We start from the raw sequence: 20,264 nt of genomic DNA, 5'->3' as shown, positions 1-20,264 counted from the left end.
GAAAAACGCACCACCCGTGGATAAGCTGACCTGCATTTCTCATGGCATTCTGGTTAAAAATTCGAGGGTTGGCTTATCTGCGGATGGGCTCATATGCGAGTATATAAAGGAAATATGGGTACTTTGAAAAAATACTCCCATACATACAGCTGAGCCCATCAGCAAATAAGCTTAACCTGATTTTTGGGGAGCATTTTGGCACCTGAAATTCTTGGCTTATCCACAAATATATATGGTCTATTATGTAAGTGCAAGCAATACATAAGGCCATAAATCATAGTTTATAAACTACAGATTTCATCTTGGACGTAGGTTCATTAAAAGAAACGTAAATAAGCTCTGGTCTTTTGCTCTCTGCTTTTTTGTAACTAGGTTGGTCTCACACACTTGGAGGCTCTTTACATCAACAGTGTTTTTACTCCATTTTGTCAGTAAATGGTTTGATCCTGACTCAAAGCTGTCTTCCTTTCTACTGCCTGGAACACAAAGAGGACTATGAGCCAAGAGTGCTCCCCTCCAGCTAGCCAGGAGAGACGTATACTCTGAGCTATGCCGATGTGGAATTTTAAAAATTCTCACTGTACACAAAATGAAATAAAATAAAGGGCTAGCAACCCTATCCGTATTTTTTTAGTATGTATATTTGCAAGGAGATCTCCAAAAAAAAGGAGTGGGAAATTATACAAAGGAAAGTATTCAATCTTCCCAAGTTTTTCTGGACACGTTGCCACCATTCCTTTGTTATGTTTACAAGCCTCTGTGAGCTGTGAAGATGACATTCTACAATTAGGCCTTTTCCCAAGCAGGTATCCATGTTGGTATGTTGATATAGTGGCTGGCTGGATAGTGTTGAGCCAGTATCTCCAGAAAGAGACACGCTCCAGGCACTGAACTCTAAACGCATGGCAAGAATAGAGTGGATGATGATTGCCTTGAACCCAGGACCCATGAAGTGGAGTGAAACAAGGGCTCCCACCAGTGGGAACCCCACAGAGTCAGGGCTATTCCTTAAACAAAATCAGCTGTGATACACTGCAGCAGAATCAGAAATAACTCTGTTCCCTTAAATGGATTACACTGTGAGATGAACCAGATGTAGAACCAGTTGCAGAAATTCTCAAAGGCTTAATGCTGCAACTGAAGTGTTTTTGATAAATTGTGGCTGAGCAAACCATGGGTTAGCATAGGGTGTGAGCCAGCCTGTGATCTAGGGATGATAATGCTGATTACAAGGATTAGTACAGTAATTACGTGAACTGCTCTAGTTAGGAATGCCTGGCACACATCCTCCTCTGGCCCCGTCTCAAGCTTCTTCCAGGGGTTTGAACCCAGCCAGGTTTCTTGATGAATTGTCCATGCAGCATTCAGCTTTCTCTTTTAAGAAAGCTTGGAAGGCAGGAGCCATCTGTGTTTACATTAAAGTTAGCCCATAAGGGAAGCCTTATTCTTTGTCAAGGAAGACTGCCTTCTCCTTGGCAAGGGGCTCTCTCATCTGGTAGTGAGGAAATGAAATAAAAGACTGCCCAGGTCCTGTGGTTTGGAGCCAAGGATGTTCCTTTTCTGTTTCAAGGTTAATTTCGGGGCATTGTAGAGGAGGTGGAAAAAAACCACTTCTTCCTGCTTGGCTGCATAGCACTCTGCTAGGTCATCTCTCAGGCAGGGATGCCAAACTACATCATGCTACAGGATGCCAGCTGGCTTGGAGCAATTTTGTTTTGCTTGTTGGTGAGAAGAGACTGTACACCACAAGCTATTCGTTCCTCTTTCCATGCAGATCAGGGGAATGGGAAAGAGATTGATACAAAATTGGAGGCATTGCTTCCTGCTTTCAAAAAATGCTTGGCTGTCTCCTCCGTTTTCTCCCAAACTTCATTCTTCACCTGCTTCCAAAACTTCTGCATTTCTAAAGCCTGGAACCTTGTTTTCCGATGTAAAGCTGAGATACCACATTTACATGGTCATCTTTCTTACAGGATTAAACTGTTGAATTCCCTGATGCAGTTCCCAACTGTGCTTATTACTCTGGTCCTTGGAAGGGCAGGAGCTGTCTGATGCAAGCCAGAATTTTTAGTTTTGCTGACAAATGCTACACCTTTAGTCAGTAGCTGCAGAAAGTTAAACAAGCTGGCAGAATTTGAAGGGGTTGAAAAAGGATTGGTTATTTCCTGCTAGCAGTCTCTTTTTCATAACCTCAATTCTTTGATATAGTTAGTCAGGAGTGGGCAAATATTCTAGAATGGATTCTGTGAGTTCAGCTCCATTGGCCATTCTGATGGATTATTTTACTTATTTATATATCATATTTTCATCCATCATATCTGGATAGCACCAGATTGAAAAAGGATAGTATACAACCTTTGCTACAATTTAAAATAGGTCTCTAATGCAAGGTGGGCTAGGGGCCTGCAGCATTTAATTGTCTCACAGTGGATTGCTTTCTTTCTTAAAGAACAGGCTTTTGGAACATAAGAATGAAAAAAAGGTGACCCTTTAAATTAAACCTGGTATGTTTCAGGAGCACCACCTGAATGTCCTTGGGCAGCCCAGCAAACCGATCATGACACATCAGTGTTTCTTTGTTATATAACTGGTGCCTGTTGGGGCTTGAGAGCAATTTAATGCTCATCCCACAAAAAATAGCAGGAGGAGGATTATTATGCAATGTTTGTTTGCTTAGCACTTTGTACACTTCGATTTTCAGATTTAGGCCCGCTTTGTTTACTGATGGGATCTTCATTTTGTGCTTAGTTTTGTTTTAAGTCCTGAATACTGCTCTCAGCAATGCACATTTTGTGAGGGTATGTTTTACATTTTCTTTGGAGGTTTCTAGAGAAGCCAGTCTTCAGTGTAGCTTGGAAAAATGTCTGAATAGGTGAAACCACCATTTTTCACCCTCAAATCTTTTAATCAAAGGTGCATTTTAAAAAAATGCTTTGCGTCTTTCCCATAGTTATGATACCCTGAGTGTTGAGGATGAGCTGGCAATGGAGTAGCTAGGATGTAGAATAAAGAATCAGAGATTTAGCATTCAGACTGGAACTAAGAAAGGGTGAAACTTATTCACTCCTTTCTTCCGTTCACTTCACTCCTTCTTTCAGTTGTAAGCTTGACCTGGGGGAATGGGATGGCTTCTAAGCCTTCTTTGGAAACTGAAATCTTCACCTCTTTCCTGAAACAGTTTCTCTGCTGTAATTCTCGTCACCCAGGTTGATGCTCTACTCATCTTTCTCCCAACCACACACATGGTTTCTCGGGTTTTCCAGTTTTGGTGCCCTTCAGATCTATCACATTGTTGCCACCATCTCTGCCACCATCTTTGCTTTTGCATCTTTAGAGCCAACCTATATCTTGTATGTCAGCACGTTGTCTGTGTTTGCAAGAAAGGGCTGACGGTTTCCTGCCTTAATATTTCCTTGTTTTTGCTTTGCTGTCTGCAGCTTTTAAATCATCTCCCCTTCTCAGGTATTGTTAAAAAGTGCTTGTTAGGGAACCCAGATGTAATTAGAGGAAGAAATGTGGCTTTTCTCAAATCTGCAGGCTGCTTGTAGCCTGAAGGAGTTTCATAAAGAAATGTTGATAAAGGAAAGCATTGAATACAATGAAGGGAATAGAACTGTTTTCTTGAGTACAGTAGCTAGGATAGAGGAGATGATGATCCTAGTTTCCCAAATTGTGCTCCATTTGCTCTGGATGAAGCAGGCTGCACATCCTCAAGAGTCACTGGGGAGAGGTGGGGATGACTCATGACCAGCATCTCTAACTGGTTTTTCTTTCTCCTCCTACAGATCTGCACCCTTCTCTTTGGCAGCCTCTATGTCCTGTGCTACTTCATCTTAACCTACTTCAAAAGGCACACTGACTTCACCACAGGTAACTGGGTGGGAGGGCAAGTGAGGGCCATTTCTCCCCTGCCTGGATGCCCTGTGGATGGGTGGACTTCAGTGCCAAGAATACTCAGCAAAGGCCAGAGCTACTGGGAACTGAAAGTCACCCATCTGGAAAGTGTCTAGGTTTGGGAAAGCTGTTCTGGATGCATGGGTTCAGAAGGTAGATTGATTTATTTGTTGGATTCCCAAATTTGTTAGATGCTTTATCTTCAGGAGTGTACGTAGCACTCTTCCCTCTCATTTTTCCCAGGAGCAACGAACCTGTGATGTGGGCTGGGCTGAGAGAGAGGGACTGGGCCAAAATCACCCAGTGAGTTTCCATGGCTGAGGATAGGCTTGAACCTGAATCTTCCCTGTGTCATTCCAAGACCTAAACCACTATACCACACCACCACTGAAGTTGTAGAATTATGCAGGATGTGGCTTTTTAGAGTTGGGGAATGAAGCTAGCAGTTTCTCTTGATCTTGAGGCTTCCAAGAGTTGGGTCCTGTTCAGCTAATGTTATTGTAACACGTTGACTGAGTTCACATTGCACCAAATCATGGTTTGTTTAATCCTGGTTTTGCTGAACAACCTATAACTTGGCCCACACACCAAGGTTTAAACACCACAGTGGCTGAGTTCACATATTACACTAAGGCAGATTACATGGTGGCTTAGCACATTGTGGGAACCCAGCCTTGGGGTATGTGTGTGTTCAAAGTGAACATCTTTGCTGTAGCAACATTTGCATTGGCAAAGGTTTGATCTTTCCAGGCCAGCTTCTCTCAACTCAATGTATACCAGAAAGTACATGGGTGGGATTACAACTCCCATAGTTCCCAATAGAAAGACCAGTGCCAGGTCAGCACTATGGGAGCTGTAATTCTGATAGATCAGGAGGACATCAGGTTGAAGAAGGTTGCACTGTAATAAAGTTTTGGATGCTTCTGCACCAACCCAGTTAATTAATGTACTCCCCTTCTAGCAGTGGATAGCTTGTTTGATCATTAGCATCCTTGTCAGCCAGAGTTGAACTTGACGATGCTCCATAACTTTTCTCTGCTTCCTTCTTTGTGAGCCGCAGAGCCTCTACCCCAAGCTTGCCGTTAAATCAGGCTGATTTTAGCAGGATTGGCAAATGTCTCTTTGGAACTGCTTGGAGCCTATAAATTGTTCACAAAGCAATTGGTGAGAGGAGTCTGCTGGCTCCCTCTGGTTATGATCCAAAGACATTCCCTCAGGCTTCAACTCTTAACAGAATGCCTGCAAATGAAGCTTCCAGAGACAATACATCCCTTCGGGCCCTGATGGAAAGCTTTCTTCCCCAGAGTCCTGCCGCTTTGCAACAGCATTGAGGTATTTGCAGCCAGTCCCTGTAGAAGGGCTTTTTATCCTTTAAATTAAAGTTTGTTTATGCTGCTGTTAATTTAGTTGCCTTGGCAGCAGTTGGCCTCGACAACATGGGAACAAGGGAATATAGTTCTTTTCCAAGCTTTGCATTATGGTGCTGGGCTTATACTTTGATGCTGAAGACAACTTTCTGGACATAAGGCATATGGGGAGACAGTGAGAGTGGCCACCTTTAAAATCTATGTGCAGAGACATTCTGCTTTTGTCTCTACACTGAAACAAACATTTTTCCAAGATAGTTACAGCCCCAGGATTCCCTCACAATGCTTGCCTCTAAATATGAGCATGCCAGAATAGTTTCAAGTTAAAGTTCTCTACTGTTGATTCTCCTTGTGAAGCTGTAGCTGTTACTTTGGGGTTCTCCCCACATCTAGAAGCATCAGTTTTGATATGGTCAACTGACTAATCAATAAAGTTATATTACTATTACTAAAAGCATCAGGAGAGTTCAGCTGAATTTATGTACTCTTGTAAGTTTCAGCAACATGCTTTGCTCAATGTGTGTGTGCTCCCTGAACACATGTTTAAGCAGGCAGCCATCTGCCTTGTGATGGCAATGGCTGTGTAAAGTTGTCAAGAGACATTGCACGTTCTAAGTTATATGTTTAGACAAGATTGAGGCAAAAGGCTTACCAGGCCCAGAAATTGAACCAAAATTTATAGTGGGTGGAACATTGTAAAAGTTATTTTGACTGTGTTCTGATGCACTTGTAAACCAAAGTTTATGGCTTAGCTTTTTTGTGTGAATCTGGCCAATTGTGGATTTTTCCACAGAATGTTGTTAAGCATCCTGGTTTAGTGTGATGCGTGAGTGTATAACCAAAAGGCAGAGTGCTGATGTTAATGCTGTTTTGAGCATTCTGTCTGAAGGGTGGAGTGGAAGGACTCACTGTGGGGTACAAGAGGCTTGCCTGCAAAGTGCGCACAGCCCTTTTTTCCCTCCCTCCCTCTCAATTTCTCATTCTGCTGCCCACCAAGATGGATATGACGATCAACAAAACTTCAACAGAGCCTGACAGAATGGTGGGCCCAACAGAATGGAGTAGTTTTGTCCTCCAGTTAAAGGCAGCCTTTGCCCAGAAATGTCCTGAGGTGGGTTTAAAGGTTGCCTTTGTTTCACTGGGGTTCAAGCAGGTCTTCAATAAAATGCCGTGTGACAAACTTGCAATAGTGTATAGTCTAAATGCCGTACTTCCTATTGGGAATAGCCTTTGTAAGTTGCAAATAAAAGAGGAACATTTGTCAGATTGGAACCCGGCTGACACAGGTTCAAATCTCCACTGCACCACGGAAGTGGGTGGTAATAGGAGAAGCTCAGAGTTGATGACTAGTCACCTCACCAGCTTGGCAAGAAGAACCACAGATGTTATCTTGAGTTCTTTGCCAGAAAGGCAGCTTGGGCACTTAGTTTAATAATTGTAATAATGACAGCTTTTTCTATTTCTCAGTTGATGAAGATGCTGCGGTCAACCGGATTGCGTAAGTTCCCTCCTTTTTCTTCTTGCTCTTGAGACAGATATTCATAACACCCCTTTCCCCTACTTTCTTCCCACAGCTATATTTTTCTATTTATCATTTTATGGAACATTTGAAAAAAAATTGAAATAAATCCAGTAAAACTGTAGAAGTCCAATCTGGATTTCCTCATCCCTCTATTAGTGCAATTAGGAACACCAAAGGTATTTTCAGAATATTGCATATGTGAGGAAAAATGAGGAATTTTGCATTTCTCTTGTAGATCCAGACATTAGTGGTAGAGAATGTATTGTGGCAGTCCTGAAAATGAAGTATCCCTCAGGCTTTCAAGAATCCCTGTCTTCTTCAAGCATTAGAAAGGGCATGATTCTGCGTACAGGTAGTCCTCGACTTATGACCATTCATTTAGTGATCAAAGTTATGATGGGGCTGAAAAAAATGACTTGCGACCTGTCCTCGCACTTAACGACTGTTGCAGTGGGGGGGGCACGGTCATGTGATCAAAATTCAGGTGCTTGGTGACTGGCATGTATTTACGATGGTTGCAGCATCCCGGCATCATGTGATCACCATTTGCGACCTTCCCAGCTGGCTTCCGACAAGCAAAGTAAATGGGGGAAGCTGGATTCGCTTAATGATCATGTGATTTACTTAACAGCTATGGTGATTCGCTTAATGACTGCAGCAAAATAAGTCATAAAATTGGGTGTGACTCACTTAACAAACTCACTTAGCGATGGCTGTTCCTGTCCCAGTTGTGGTCGTAAGTCAAGGACTACCTGTATGTGTGTCTATAGAAAAATAAAGCATGCATGCTTATTCAGATCCACATACATAAGGCATTCACATGGCATGATAAGCATGTGGCATCATCTTACCTCCCTGTTATAGGCTGTTTCTCACCCAGAGTGTTATGTTTCAGCTGCCCTCCAAACCTGAAAGGATTGCTGCTTGGGATAAATTAAAATTTGAAAGCCTTACTTACAAGAGCCTCATGTGGCGCAGAGGGGTAGGTGGCAGTATTGCAACCAAAACTCTCCCCGTGATCCGAGTTTGATCCCAGTGGAAGCTGGATTCTCTCTCGGGTAGCCGGCTCAGGTCGACTCAGCCTTCCACCCTTCCCAGGTCGGTAAAATGAGCACCCAGCTTGCTGGGGAAGGCGACGACTGGGGAAGGCAATGGCAAACCACCCCGCTATAGTCTGCCAAGAAAACGTCGCAAAAGCGGCATTCCCCCCAAAAGGGTCAGACATGACTCGGTGCTTGCACAGGGGACCTTTCACCTTTCACTTACAACTTCAGGCTTCTGTTAACTGAAACTGCTCTGGATTTTGATAAGACTCAAGTTAAAGAACTGTGCCTGACAGGGAGGTGTGTGTGTGTGAGAATGAGAGAGAGAGAGATCCCCTTGTCAACCAGACTATGAGGTGAACACAACTTCTCTCTCCTTGTCGTGCCCAAGTGTCTTATCCTTCAGACATTGTTGACTGAGGAGAGAATGTTTTGCAATCCCTATTTTTATTTCATTTCACTTATTTATTTATCAAATTTGTCACCACCCATCTCCTCCGACTGGAGGAAGGAAGGAAGCCGTAAATATGAGGATAGGTCCGTGGCTTTCCTGTCTGTGCAGCAAGCAGGGCTGGGGAGGGGGGCAGACGGACACGGGCAAGCGCCTTATCCATCCCCCCTTCTCTTCCCTGCCGCTCTGCCAGGCTGTGGCTGTGCACCTTCACCTTGGCCGTGTCCCTGGGGGCGGTGCTGCTGCTGCCCTTCTCCATCGTCAGCAACGAAGTCTTGCTCTCCTTCCCTCAGAACTACTACATCCAGTGGCTGAACGGCTCCCTCATCCACGGTGAGCACCTGCAGGGCTCCCTGGGGGGGCACGGGGGAGGGATGTTCTCTGTCTTTGGGGGGAGGGGGGAGGAACATGCCCCCTTCTATGGGCTTCCGTTACGGAGAAGACTTGAGTACCAGGAGGGACGGAAAGGGGGAGAGGAACTCTCTGGCAAGTTTTAAAACCAAGTCTTAGCTGGTGGTAGCCCCGAGTTGACCTTGGCCGAAAGGCCGACCTGGTTGGTGCTTGGATGGGAGGCTGAGGGGGGTGCACTGGACCGGGACCTCAGGAAAGCGCTCTGGGATGTGAGTGTGGCAATGCTCTTGCGTAATGCTGCTGGTTGTAGTCAGGAGTCGAGCTCAATTCAAGGGAGTCATTACCCTTTTAAGAAACAGAAAGCAAGATTAACACCAAAACCTGGCTTCCCTCTTCAGAGCACTCCGTGTCTCCCCAATCCCAGCGTTTATCATCCTTTAAAAATCCCACAGTTGCCTTGTCTGGATTTATGCTGTGGAATGAGGGACCCTGCAGGACGGGCCCTCTCGCCCCGTCCGTCTGGAATTGGCTCAGTCCGAAGGAAGCCACTTCAGAACAGTGGCTGCTTACGGAGAGAACGTCTGTTTGAACTCTGTGTGTGTGTGAATGCGCCCTGGCTATTTTCTGTAAAGGTGGCTGGGATGTTTAACTTCGAGGGTGACGCTGTGGCTTTTGGCAACTGCTTGGCAGAGTGTCTGGGATCCGGCTTGGAGAGGGAATGGGTTCCCCAGCAGGGCTGGGCCCTGTGTGTTACCCCAGAAGTGGCCCAAGTCAAGGGGGCCAGCAGGAGCTGGCCAGGAGGGGAGTGAGCTGGGATATGTCTTCAAGGAGCTGCAGCAGCGGCATAAGAGAATGGCTCTCCCTCTTTTCTCTTCCTAGGACTCTGGAATCTTGTCTTCCTCTTCTCCAACCTCTCCCTCGTCTTCCTCATGCCCTTTGCCTACTTCTTCACAGAGTCGGAAGGCTTTGCCGGATCAAAGAAGGTACCAGCTGCCTCTTAGACAATCCTTATCCTGCTTCCTGCTCTGGAGCGGGAATAACCGTCCCCCTTTTCTCAATCTTCCCAGGGGATCATGGCTCGTGTATATGAGACCTTCGTAGTCCTGCTGTTACTAACCCTGTTGGTGCTGGGAATGGTCTGGGTTGCGTCTGCTATTGTGGACCAGGACGCAGCCAGCAGGGAAAGCCTCTACGGTGAGTTACTGTGGGGAGGCTCTTTCCCCACTCCAGGCATAGATGTTCCACTGCAGGGGGAGATTTGAGCCTCAGGAGCAGGGAGCTGTGAGGATGGTCGATGCCCTTGACTCTATGTTGGCAGGCACAGCGTTGGGAGATAGGTTGCCTGGCCTTCAGGCAGCAAGCATAAACTGTCTTGTTGCATTTCATTTCATCATCTCATCGGTGGAGCTGAGCTGGGAAGGAACTGGGTGCTTCCAGCCCCACATTCTGAATGTAGACAGAACTCTCCAGCGAATAAACAAGCTTCTGATAGCCCGGCTCCCCTTGGGCATGCCTTGTGAAAATTAAGCAGGGGAAGTGAAATGCGTGACTGGATGGTTGGTCACCTGCAGATTCAGAGGGACTAGTTCTTCCTAGCAGTGGGGTTTTATCCTCTTGCCTGGGAGGTTGGAGCAATAAACCCTGGGGCAGAATGTTTGAGAATGATTTGTGTACACTGAAGAGAGTTTCTGGGCTAACAGGGTCAACAAAGACCTTTTTCTCTCCTTGCTGAATTCAGAAACGCTTGAGAGCAAGAACCAGTGTGGTGTGGTGGTTAAGGAGTTGTATTAGGACCAGGGACAGCCAGGAGCTAGGCCCCCTCAGCCGCAAAAGCTCAGTGGGCGGCTTTGGGCCAGTCACTATCTCTCAGCCCAACTTACAGGATTGTTGTGGGGAAGAATAGGAGGAGGGAGTGCCCTATATGCCGCCTTCAGCTCCTGAGTGAAAGTCATCATACAAACCTTATACATAAATGAAAGAACTGGAGTAGAGGCCCCTTGTTCAACAGGTTAATTCCTGCTTTCCTGAGAGCCACTGTTGGGTACTTAGCTCCTCAGTAGGATCCTCAGCTCAGTGCTGGGCAATCTGGGAGCCTCCAGACGTGGCTGAGCTCCAGCTCCTGGCCTCCCCTTGTTCTTGGCTTTGCTGACTGGGGGCTGCTGGGTTTTGAGGTTCAGTAACATCCTTGATACTCCCTAGGTCTGGGGGGGCCTGTTTCCATTTTTCTGGGCCATAACCTGTTTATTTTCTGTTCTTCTTCTCCCACAGATCTCTGGGAGTACTACCTTCCCTACCTCTACTCCTGCATCTCCTTGTTCGGTGTGCTTCTGCTCTTATGTAAGTTTTTAGTTCAGTCATGTCTGTTTCTTCAGTTTGGGGCAGAGAAGGTGTTTTTTCCTCACCCACTGCATTGTTCTTTGAATTGTCAGTACTGATGATTGATTCTGCAGTGCACTGCATATGCTCTGTGGTAGAAGTATTATTGTTTCCTAGATCATAGGTCTTCAGCTGGTCAGCTGAGACCCAATACAGCAACTTTCTCCAACCCCCTCTGGGTACATGTGGACTACAATTCCAGAATTCCTAGCCAGCGTGATCATCACCCGATGGGTCAGAGCCCCAATGTTCAGCTATCCTAGCGCAGAATTCTGAGTGTTGCAAAGATGTTCTAAAGCACCTGGAAGGCATAGGAGAAGGTTGCTGTGTTGGCTCCCACCATCTTACCACTTGAAAGAAAAAGTTCCTCTTTGAATAAGGCAACCATTTATAGGAAATGGTAGATAAGATGGGTGTGCATCCACTTATTTTGATGGGCTTGTCAAACAAAAGTGTTGTAATGCCTTCCATGAGCGAAGTAGTCCTAAATCATCCTTGAGACTAATCTATTTCCTCACTGAATCTAAAAGTTAGGGTTTCACCTTTACTTTTTCATTCAGGTGGCCTCCAATTGGGTTGGACTAAATTTCAGTCACTCTCAGCCAGTCTTACTGCTCAGCCATAGGAAGGACACAAGGGGAATTAAAAAGATTCCTCCAAATCAGAGTGGACAACTTTTTGGTCTCCAGAAACCTCTTAGATTTGAGTGAGGGTTGAGGACTGCAGTGGATAGAGTGCGTCAAACCACTAGGCAGAGCCAAGATTTTCTCAGTTGGAGTGGTTGGAATTTTTCTTTCTTGATATTAGGTTCAGCTCTGTTTGGGAGGTATACAGTAGTTTTGATACATATCCAGTCTCAGGTTGTCTAGAAATAACACCTCTGACATGCTGAATGAAGGCCCGTGGATCACAAGATCAGGGCCCTAGGTTGTGCCTGACCTAAGGAGATCTCTGAACACACATCCCCATTTCAGGGCACACCTGGCTCATCTTTTCTAGGTATGTCTCTGCTTGTGAAATAAATGAGTACAAATAATGCAAATATATAGTTGTGTGGCCTCAGACAATCCTGTTTTGGCCATCTACCACACTACAAGTGGGTCTGTTAGGACAATGCTTTTGAAGATGCATACCTTAAAAAGTCACATGGGATGGGAAGATAACATCTTGAAGAGCCCCAACCCAACAACTTTTGCACCATAGAATGAGGTGACTTGGGTACTGATTTCTTTTTTTGGACCTGCTGGATTCCTAGAGTTGCATCAGTTTTCCAGAGACGCTCTGTGTTGGACTCTGAACAAATAATGGTGTTCTGGCATTGTCAAACAGCAAAACAAGCAGAGGGGTCTGCTGTCCTATTAGCTTTCCTAGATTGTGGAGAACAGTGCCACCTTCTGGCAAGAGAAGGTCATTAGGGATTTCTTTGCTGGAGCTAGTCGCAACTGTTCTCTCTCCAATTCTTTACAGTGTGTACACCCTTTGGTCTGTCACGGATGTTCACTGTCACAGGGACGCTGCTGGTAAAGCCCAGGGTAAGATAACTTCAGTCTTTCTAGGGTCAGTTCCAAGAAAGGGGTAGGGAAACTTAACAGCTCATCATTATCATCCTCAGTTGTGATACCAAATCGAGCAGCAGGGATGATCTCCTTTCTAGCTAATAATGGTCAAACCATTATTTGGGAAGGAGGTAAAACAGGCAGAGCCAGAGGTAAGAATAATTTAAAGCAGAGGTGGGGACACATTAGGATTGCAAGACCTACTTCTATTTCTTTCTTTTTTTTAATTAAAAAAATATCTTTTGAACCAGATTTTAAAATCTGGTTCAAAAGGTATTATGACGTGTGTTATACAACTTGCTGCCCAGAATTTGTTCTGACTGCTAGAAGGGAATGAAGGTCACATCCTTCCGCCTGAAAATCCACTGCCAATTCCTCCAAACAAGCTGTATTAAGCAATATATTATTGTTGCTGCTATTAAAACAATTGACAGATAGAAATCCTTGCCATTATTGCAAATCCCACAGATCTGTCAGTTAATCCAGCTCTTAACTACCTACCCTGAATCTTTACCTAGTTGGCTGGGAAAGAGAAAAGGTCTAGGCTATAGAAATAAAGGAAGCTGCTTGAGTGGAGTCACGTGCCCCTCTGGAAATGTCTAGACTCCAGTTCCCATTAGCCTATGGCCAATGGTGGGGATGATGAGATTTGTTGTTTGGCAATATCTAGGAAGGCATGAAATCCTGGCCTCAGAAGTAAGTGGTTGGAGGCTGTTCTGATAATTTTTTCCATTCTCCAGTTTTGTTTCTGGGTTGGAAATTGAGGGGTGTGACATTTTCCATCCAGGGACAAATCTGAACCTGGTTTGCTTAGCTTCCATCAAATGGCTATATCCTGTTCCTCAGGCCCTGATCCTGGACCTGGAAGAGAGAGGGGAGATCTCAGGACATCTAAAAGGAACCAAGGCCAAGGAGGGTTGCAGGACCATCCTTGAAGTTCAGTTTTGTGTGCCTTGGACGCTACCTATAGAAAGGCAGTGCTTTGTGCTGCTCAGCACAAGTGCTGCTCTGGAGAATATGCTCAGCATCTAGGAATGCTGAACTGGGTTTCTGAAACATGCTACATCATAGCATTGTTTTTATTGTATGAGGAAAGAAAAAAGACACCCTACACATAGACATACACGAAGCCTGCGTCTCTTAACCAGATTTAGTCCTGCATACACTGCTAAGGCTGAAAGGAGTTTTGAAAAAAGTGCTTGGCCCTGTGACTTTGGAAATAAACTTGGAAGCGTGTACTCTGTCTGGAGAAGCCTTGAAAGCTGCTTCAGCAGGAGGGGCCGCAAAGAGCAGAAACATCACCACCCCACTGGCTGTAAGGGTGGGGAAAAACCTTGCTCAGCCAGCTTGCACTGTGTTGGCATGGTTTTCTGGAATGGTTAAAGCAAACAGCTCTATTCCCAGGATGGTGCTGATTGCATGTTTCCCTGTCTCTTCAGCTCCTGGAGGATTTAGATGAGCAACTGAGCTGCACGGGATTTGAGGAAGCTGCTGTGTCTCGCAAGATCAACTCTGGTAGGTGCCCAGTTAAGGCTGGACAGAGACTTGGGAATTCCTGTGTTTGGATTTAGCATACAACTGAAATAACTATATATTCATTTGCCTATTTTCTATCCCATCGTAATCTATATCAGACTCTCAGTGGTGTAAGGCACCACCGACCAGTTAAAATTTCCACGGTATAAATCATTAAGACCTCTACGGTAGTAATTAGTTCTGTGTAAAAGTCCAGTCAGAAATGACAGAGCTGACGTACAGTGGTCGTCATGGATTGCATACATGCATCAGCCTACGAGGGCTCTCCAAAAGAGCTCCATTTTTAACATGTCCCCAAAGGGCAATTACAGGTAGTTCTCGCTTAACAACGGTAATTGGGTCCAGCAACTCTGTTGCTAAGCCATGTGGCTGTAAAGTGTGATGTCATGTGATCACACTGACTTACTGTGGCAGTCCTAGTTGCCATCATTAGGTGAATCCCACAGTTGCAGCATCCCACAGCCACGTGTGTCATGTTCACCGTTCCAATGTTGCTGGTACATCGTAACATTTCGCATGTCATTTGGCTGATGCGTGTTTCGTCTGGGAGGGGAGGAGGATTCCATCTCGTGGGATTGTAATGTGTTAGCAGCTGGATTGGAATGTGTTTGGATTATCTTGTGTGTTCAAGGTTCCTTTCCCAGGACATCAGCAGAAACAGTTACCAGCACCTGGGGGGGGGGAGTTTGCATCGGCAGGGCGAGGGGAGGGATTACGTTTGAGCCGAGGGTTTTTAGTTTGTATTTGGCGCGCTTTTACTCATTCTCAGCTTTCTCTGTATTTGCATACTATTCTTTAATAAATCAGATATCATTAAGTTCCTGCTTGTGAGTCTGAGTCTATTAGAGTAGGCAATCATTACAACATGATTGCCATTTGCAACCTCCTGCTGGCTTCCTCATTGACTTTGCTTGTCGGAAGCCAGCAGGGAAGGTCGCAAATGGCGATCGTGTGACTGCAGGAAGCTGCGACCGTCATAATTGTGAGCCAGTTGCCAAGTGCCCAAATCGCAATCACATAACCTCAGGGATGCTGCGACGGCCGCAACTGCACTTAGTCCTCCTCATTCAGCTTCGTCGTAACTTTGAACGGTCGCTGAGCGAGTAGTCACTCAACGAGGACTACCTGTATGTAGGGATGTACACTGGTGCTGTGAAAAGCAGATGCTGTATGTGGGCACTGAGGCTGATCCAGGTTCCACTTCTTTACTGTTGTTGTTTTTTTTGCTTTTGTACAGGGCAAACATCCTGTTGGCTCAACTTTGATATGGAAATGTTGAGACAACAATACCTAGCCATTCATGCACACAGGATAACACTGGGTAAGGATAAAGTGCAACGTGGAAAGAAGCTGGCTGCTCCAACTCTTTTGTCCATTCTGTTGCTCCTCTGTTGATTCTGCATAACCAATATTTTTGAAAACTCTCTCTGATTTGCTCTATCAAAACAGAGTCCTATTTTCCATCCCCTGTGTCCTGTCCATTATTGCACCAACAGTACGTTTCTTTTTTGGATTAATTATGGATAGAGTCAACATAGCAATGCTAGCCTGGGGGTATATCTACTCAGATTATTTTCCCTTCCTGACATACACAGGTGCATACTGAGAACTAACATAACACAGATGCCTGTCCCTTAGCTTTGGAGAAAGGCTTGAGAAAACACAGTGAGGTTGAGCAGAAAATTAATTAATTAATTGACTGGGTTTTTTTTATCACTGCCCATCTCCCCCCAAAGGAGGGACTCTGGGCGGCTGTAATATCCAGTGTCTGGTGTGGAGACCTATCTGTCTGAACAGCTTTTTTGCTTTTGATGATGGCTGCTTCTCCTTCCTTCTGGGTCTTTCCTTCAGGCTTTTCTTTCCAGGATCCACATCCATTTTTTTCTTCTTTTTTTAAAATAATGAAGATGGAAATGAACAAAACACATGTTAGTATCAGCTCCTGTTCTTTATTAGGTTTGATTTTATTGACGACAGGAGGCAGGTAGACCTAGCTGTATGACAGTGAGGTTGGTTTCCTCGGGAGAGAAGGCAGCTTGAAAGGGGCACCCTGGAAGTGAGAACTGCCTCAAGAGGGTATGGAAAATGGTTATCCTTCATCCAATTTGACTTCTATGTATTGTAAGTGTGCATTTTGTCCCTCCTTCTTTGGCAGAAACACGCCGCAAAGCTTCTGCTTGGCAAAGGAACTTGGGCTATCCACTGGCTATGCTGTCTCTGCTGTCTTTGACGGTAAATTCTGGGGCTGAAATTAATTGTGACTTTCTGTTTTGGTCTGCATCAGTTTTTAAACAACATCTTATCACCCCAATAGCATGCAGCCATCCAGCTGATACTGGACAGCAATTCCCATTGTTCATCACCATGGCCATGCTAGAATGCAATGTTCGTAAGGTGACCTCTTGCCTATCCCTCATATAGATCAGCCTCTCCAACTTTTGCATTCCAGATGTTTGGAATTTCAGTTCCCCGCATCTCTAGTCTTCATGTCAACTTCCTGAAGTCAGGAAAATAGTCTGAAAATGATCACTGGAAGTTTTTTTTAAATGTGTTTATAGAACTCTATTTACGTCTATCCCTTATGCCAAAGAACAGAGTATTGTTTAACTGTGAAGTAGCAATAAGGGGTGTGTGCATATATTTATGTGTTTAAGTTACTCTGATACAGTGTTTCTGCATGCTGGGGGTGGCATTCTGGGAGCTGAAGTCCAGACATCTTAAAGATGCTGAGGCTGAGATACTGCTCTAATAGAACTGCTCTAATGGTACCATACCTGAATGGAGTAGCCACTAGGGGGCAGCAAAGAGCCACTCCAGAGAAAGTCATTGAAGCACCTTAGAATGGTTGTCTCTGCCTGTCATACTAAGCCCATCATGCCAAGTGTTTGGCTTAATTTCGGTTTAGTGCAGGGGTTCCTAAACTTTTTGCCATCACACCTCCCTTTAGTGTAATCTTAATTATACACACCTCTCCTAAAAACCCAAACACAAATGTACAATGAAAACAATACAATGAAACTTTGGGAAAGGTGGATTTATTGTAACAAAGTACAACTAAAATGTTCTTCACACACCCCTGGACTCTGTCTGCTCCTGCCCAGGGGTGGGACCCCTCACCGTTTGGGAAACCCTGGTATAGTGTGATGTGTGCTTCTGGCCATTGTGATTTCTAAGCCATAGCTTATGGCTTAAATTCAGCCAGTTGTATGACTTATGCCACAAAACCTGGTTAAGCAAGTCATGTGTTGGGCAGGGTATGAGCATGAACAGCATTCACTGGAGGCAGAAAGACAACTCGCTATATCATGCTGAGTCTGTAGGCAGCTTATGATGTGTCCCTAGAAGAGATTCTTCTCCTGTGGACTGGTCAGTGTTTTTATCTAGGAACATTTTTTTCCTTGGGACCCTGGTTCAAAGGTGCCTAAAAAGTGCCTGATATTATTTTCAAATGTTGTGTTTAGCTGTTTAAGGTACAAGCTGGTGATGCGGCATGGAAACCTCTCTTCTCTTGCCTTCCCCCTAACACATGTGCACGGTATTTCCTAGGGCATCTCGGTTCTAGTTGTCTGCTTCCATGTTCTGGAGCTGCTGCTGGATGATGCTGCAATGCCCCGAGGAATTCAGGTGAGGGAACAGAAAGAACCTGACACCTCCTTAGCCAGCCTCTCTGCTTTTCTCTTGCCTGGTTTTCGTTTTTGCTTCTACAGCATGGATGACCTGGTAAAATGTCCTTACTGGTCATTTAGAGGGTACTCAGTTGCTTTAACTTGGGCCAGAATCACTATTTCAGGAATGCAGAGTCTATCTTCCTTTCCCTGGGGAGAGCTGGTATCCTATAAGCCTTTGTACCAAGGAGTAGTGGAGAAACAACCCTGTGCTCCAGACAGTTTCATGCTACTAGACCACCCGTGACCTGTTGGGTCGTTGTTTCAGAGATATTTCCTTACCAGATTCCTCAATGCCTTCAACAGTGGCAGAGCTTCTAATGTACTGGAAAAGGTCTTAAGAATTCAGGGAGACATTCAGAGATGTCTCTGCCCTAAAAGTAGCCCATGTTGAACTGTATAGCACAGTCAAACATCAGGGGTTGACCACAGGTGTGGTGGATTCTGGCGCTGCCACTAGTTCTCAGGAAGAGGAGAGCGCATGCCAGAGAGATAAGAGGATTCACAGTCCGGAAAGTGTTTGTGAGAAAGCTAGGAGGTTCAGAGTCGCCCTGCCCTAGAGTCTCCCAGGTCACTTGTGCTTAGGTCAGTTAGTCTGGCAAGATTCTGTCTATGCGGTAAGAACAATAAAGAACTAGAGTGCAGAATACACTGACTCGGCGTCATTTCTTGGTCCGGTCCTGACAACAGGAAATGTTTTATGACATTTTGTATTATGCCATAAAATGTTTTATGATAATTTATATGTCATAAAATGTTTTATACAATTTGCCAAATTTCTATTCCATGGGAGTCATGGGTCCTGGATTTTGGACACATTCTGTAAGTTAGCCCATTTGAGGCACCTTGGTTCAAAAATTGTTGGCCTATGATGCACTGTTTCACCCAATTAAAGGTCACAAAATATCAAACAGACACAAGAGTTTTAGTAGTATGTAGATGACTTGTACATATTGCACTGAGCAAGCAGGTTTCCTTGAGGGTGAAACTGTCTGTTCCTTTCACCTCCTTTCCTTTCCCCTGCAATCCTGCTGCACCTTCTAATTTTGTTTCAGAATTCTGCAATCATCCAGAATAGATATTGAAGCTGTCTAGGGAACTTCAGGGAGAGATGGTCACTGTCTCCCCTATGTCCAGTTGATAGAAGCTTTTCCTTCAGTGGGAGGGGCTAATGGGATGCAACCCACATATTCTCTTTCTCCTGATTATGAGAAAATGCAAAGAGCTATGTGGGCACTTAAGCTCTGATTTCACCAGGCATTTGTCAACACACTTTAAAATCCAACTTTATGACGGTAAGGAATAGCAGGACATTTGTAGAAGGGGATCCTGCAGCAAGAATTTGGTTTGGGTTGCAGCACTGAGCTTTTGATACACGTAAAGCATAGATTTAGTAATGTTTCCCTTCCCAAACTAACCTAATTACTTCTCTCGTTCTGCAGGATGCACCCCTGGGAAAAGTTTCTTTCTCTGTCTTTGGCTCTTTTGGGGCAGCCATGCAGGTCATTCTGATATTGTATCCTTACTGGAATCTCCTTCATTGTTCTTGATACAGTTACTGCCATCCAAGTTTAACAAGCAAACACCCCTTTTTCCCATTGGTTTGTTTCATGTTTACTTTCACTTTGTTGGACCCTCTCGTAATTAATAATCTACTTTGGCCTTGCTTCATCCTGCCTCTGTTACTGGAAGCGTCATGCAACCACTGAGAGCCTTCTCTTCCATGAGTTGGTCTACTCCCTTTCTGAAGCCATCCAGGTGGGTGTCTTGCTGAAACCAAAACTATCGTTTGCAAAGCAGTCTTTCCTTTTAGCTGTCCTGAACCTTCCATCCTTCAGCTTCAATTTTACTACTGTACAAGGTTGCATAATTGTTTATAACATTGGTAGTTTTATTGTTTGTTTCTTTTCTTGATGATCCATAACAGAAAATTTAATTGTTTCCATAAGCTGAAGACAACGCTTACCTGTTCTTCCTTAACATTTCTTAGTTATCTAATGATCTCCTCTGTTGTGGGGTTCTATAGTTCGCCACTCTTCATTAAACTGCTGCCTGAGCAACATGACACAGCCATGACTAAGGTAGGTCTTTGTCCTACAACATTTTATTATTAGATACTTTCACTGCTGACAACTTCCAAAACCATTAGTTGAAATTTGTGGCATTATGGAATGCTAGAAATACAGCAAAAAGGAACAATCCTTTCAGCAGTTACAATGTCTGAATAGACTGTTCCAGGAAAGCTGGTGACAGGATTGTAATGGCTAGAAAGCTTTTAATTTTGAAGCAAGGTTGTGGGACAGTCTCCGACAGAGATTGGCACATGCAGTGGCAAAGAGACCTAGTTGACAAATGGGACGTTTTAGTAGACACCGGCAAGGGCCCTCAGTTTGAAAGAGGAACCCTTGTGTTTTTTGCCTAATAATGCTCTCTGGCCAAAAGCCAGCGACTCATCTGCAGTGTTTGAAAAACACTGACTTTCCATGGGTCTGCTAGCTGTGGC

The 20,264-nt window shown here is 44.7% G+C and overlaps 1 protein-coding gene across 1 annotated transcript in view; it reads left to right on the top strand.

The window, feature by feature from the left end:
• LMBR1L (limb development membrane protein 1 like) overlaps positions 1–20,264 on the top strand; it is a 32,813-nt gene that overhangs the window by 8,437 nt on the left and 4,112 nt on the right. The window contains exons 2-14 of the mRNA XM_063293536.1: positions 3,786–3,870; positions 6,729–6,759; positions 8,471–8,610; positions 9,508–9,611; positions 9,696–9,822; positions 10,897–10,965; positions 12,472–12,536; positions 14,000–14,075; positions 15,334–15,417; positions 16,252–16,328; positions 17,643–17,720; positions 19,204–19,277; positions 19,752–19,842. Coding sequence (XP_063149606.1) covers positions 3,786–3,870; positions 6,729–6,759; positions 8,471–8,610; positions 9,508–9,611; positions 9,696–9,822; positions 10,897–10,965; positions 12,472–12,536; positions 14,000–14,075; positions 15,334–15,417; positions 16,252–16,328; positions 17,643–17,720; positions 19,204–19,277; positions 19,752–19,842 — 1,101 coding nt within the window. The remainder of the gene's footprint in view (positions 1–3,785; positions 3,871–6,728; positions 6,760–8,470; positions 8,611–9,507; positions 9,612–9,695; positions 9,823–10,896; positions 10,966–12,471; positions 12,537–13,999; positions 14,076–15,333; positions 15,418–16,251; positions 16,329–17,642; positions 17,721–19,203; positions 19,278–19,751; positions 19,843–20,264) is intronic.

Source organism: Candoia aspera, chromosome 2 (genome assembly GCF_035149785.1).
Source record: "Candoia aspera isolate rCanAsp1 chromosome 2, rCanAsp1.hap2, whole genome shotgun sequence".
In the NCBI taxonomy this organism is placed as follows: domain Eukaryota; kingdom Metazoa; phylum Chordata; class Lepidosauria; order Squamata; family Boidae; genus Candoia; species Candoia aspera.
Note: the sequence above shows the minus strand (reverse complement) of the source record. Positions and strands in the feature narration are given on the sequence as shown.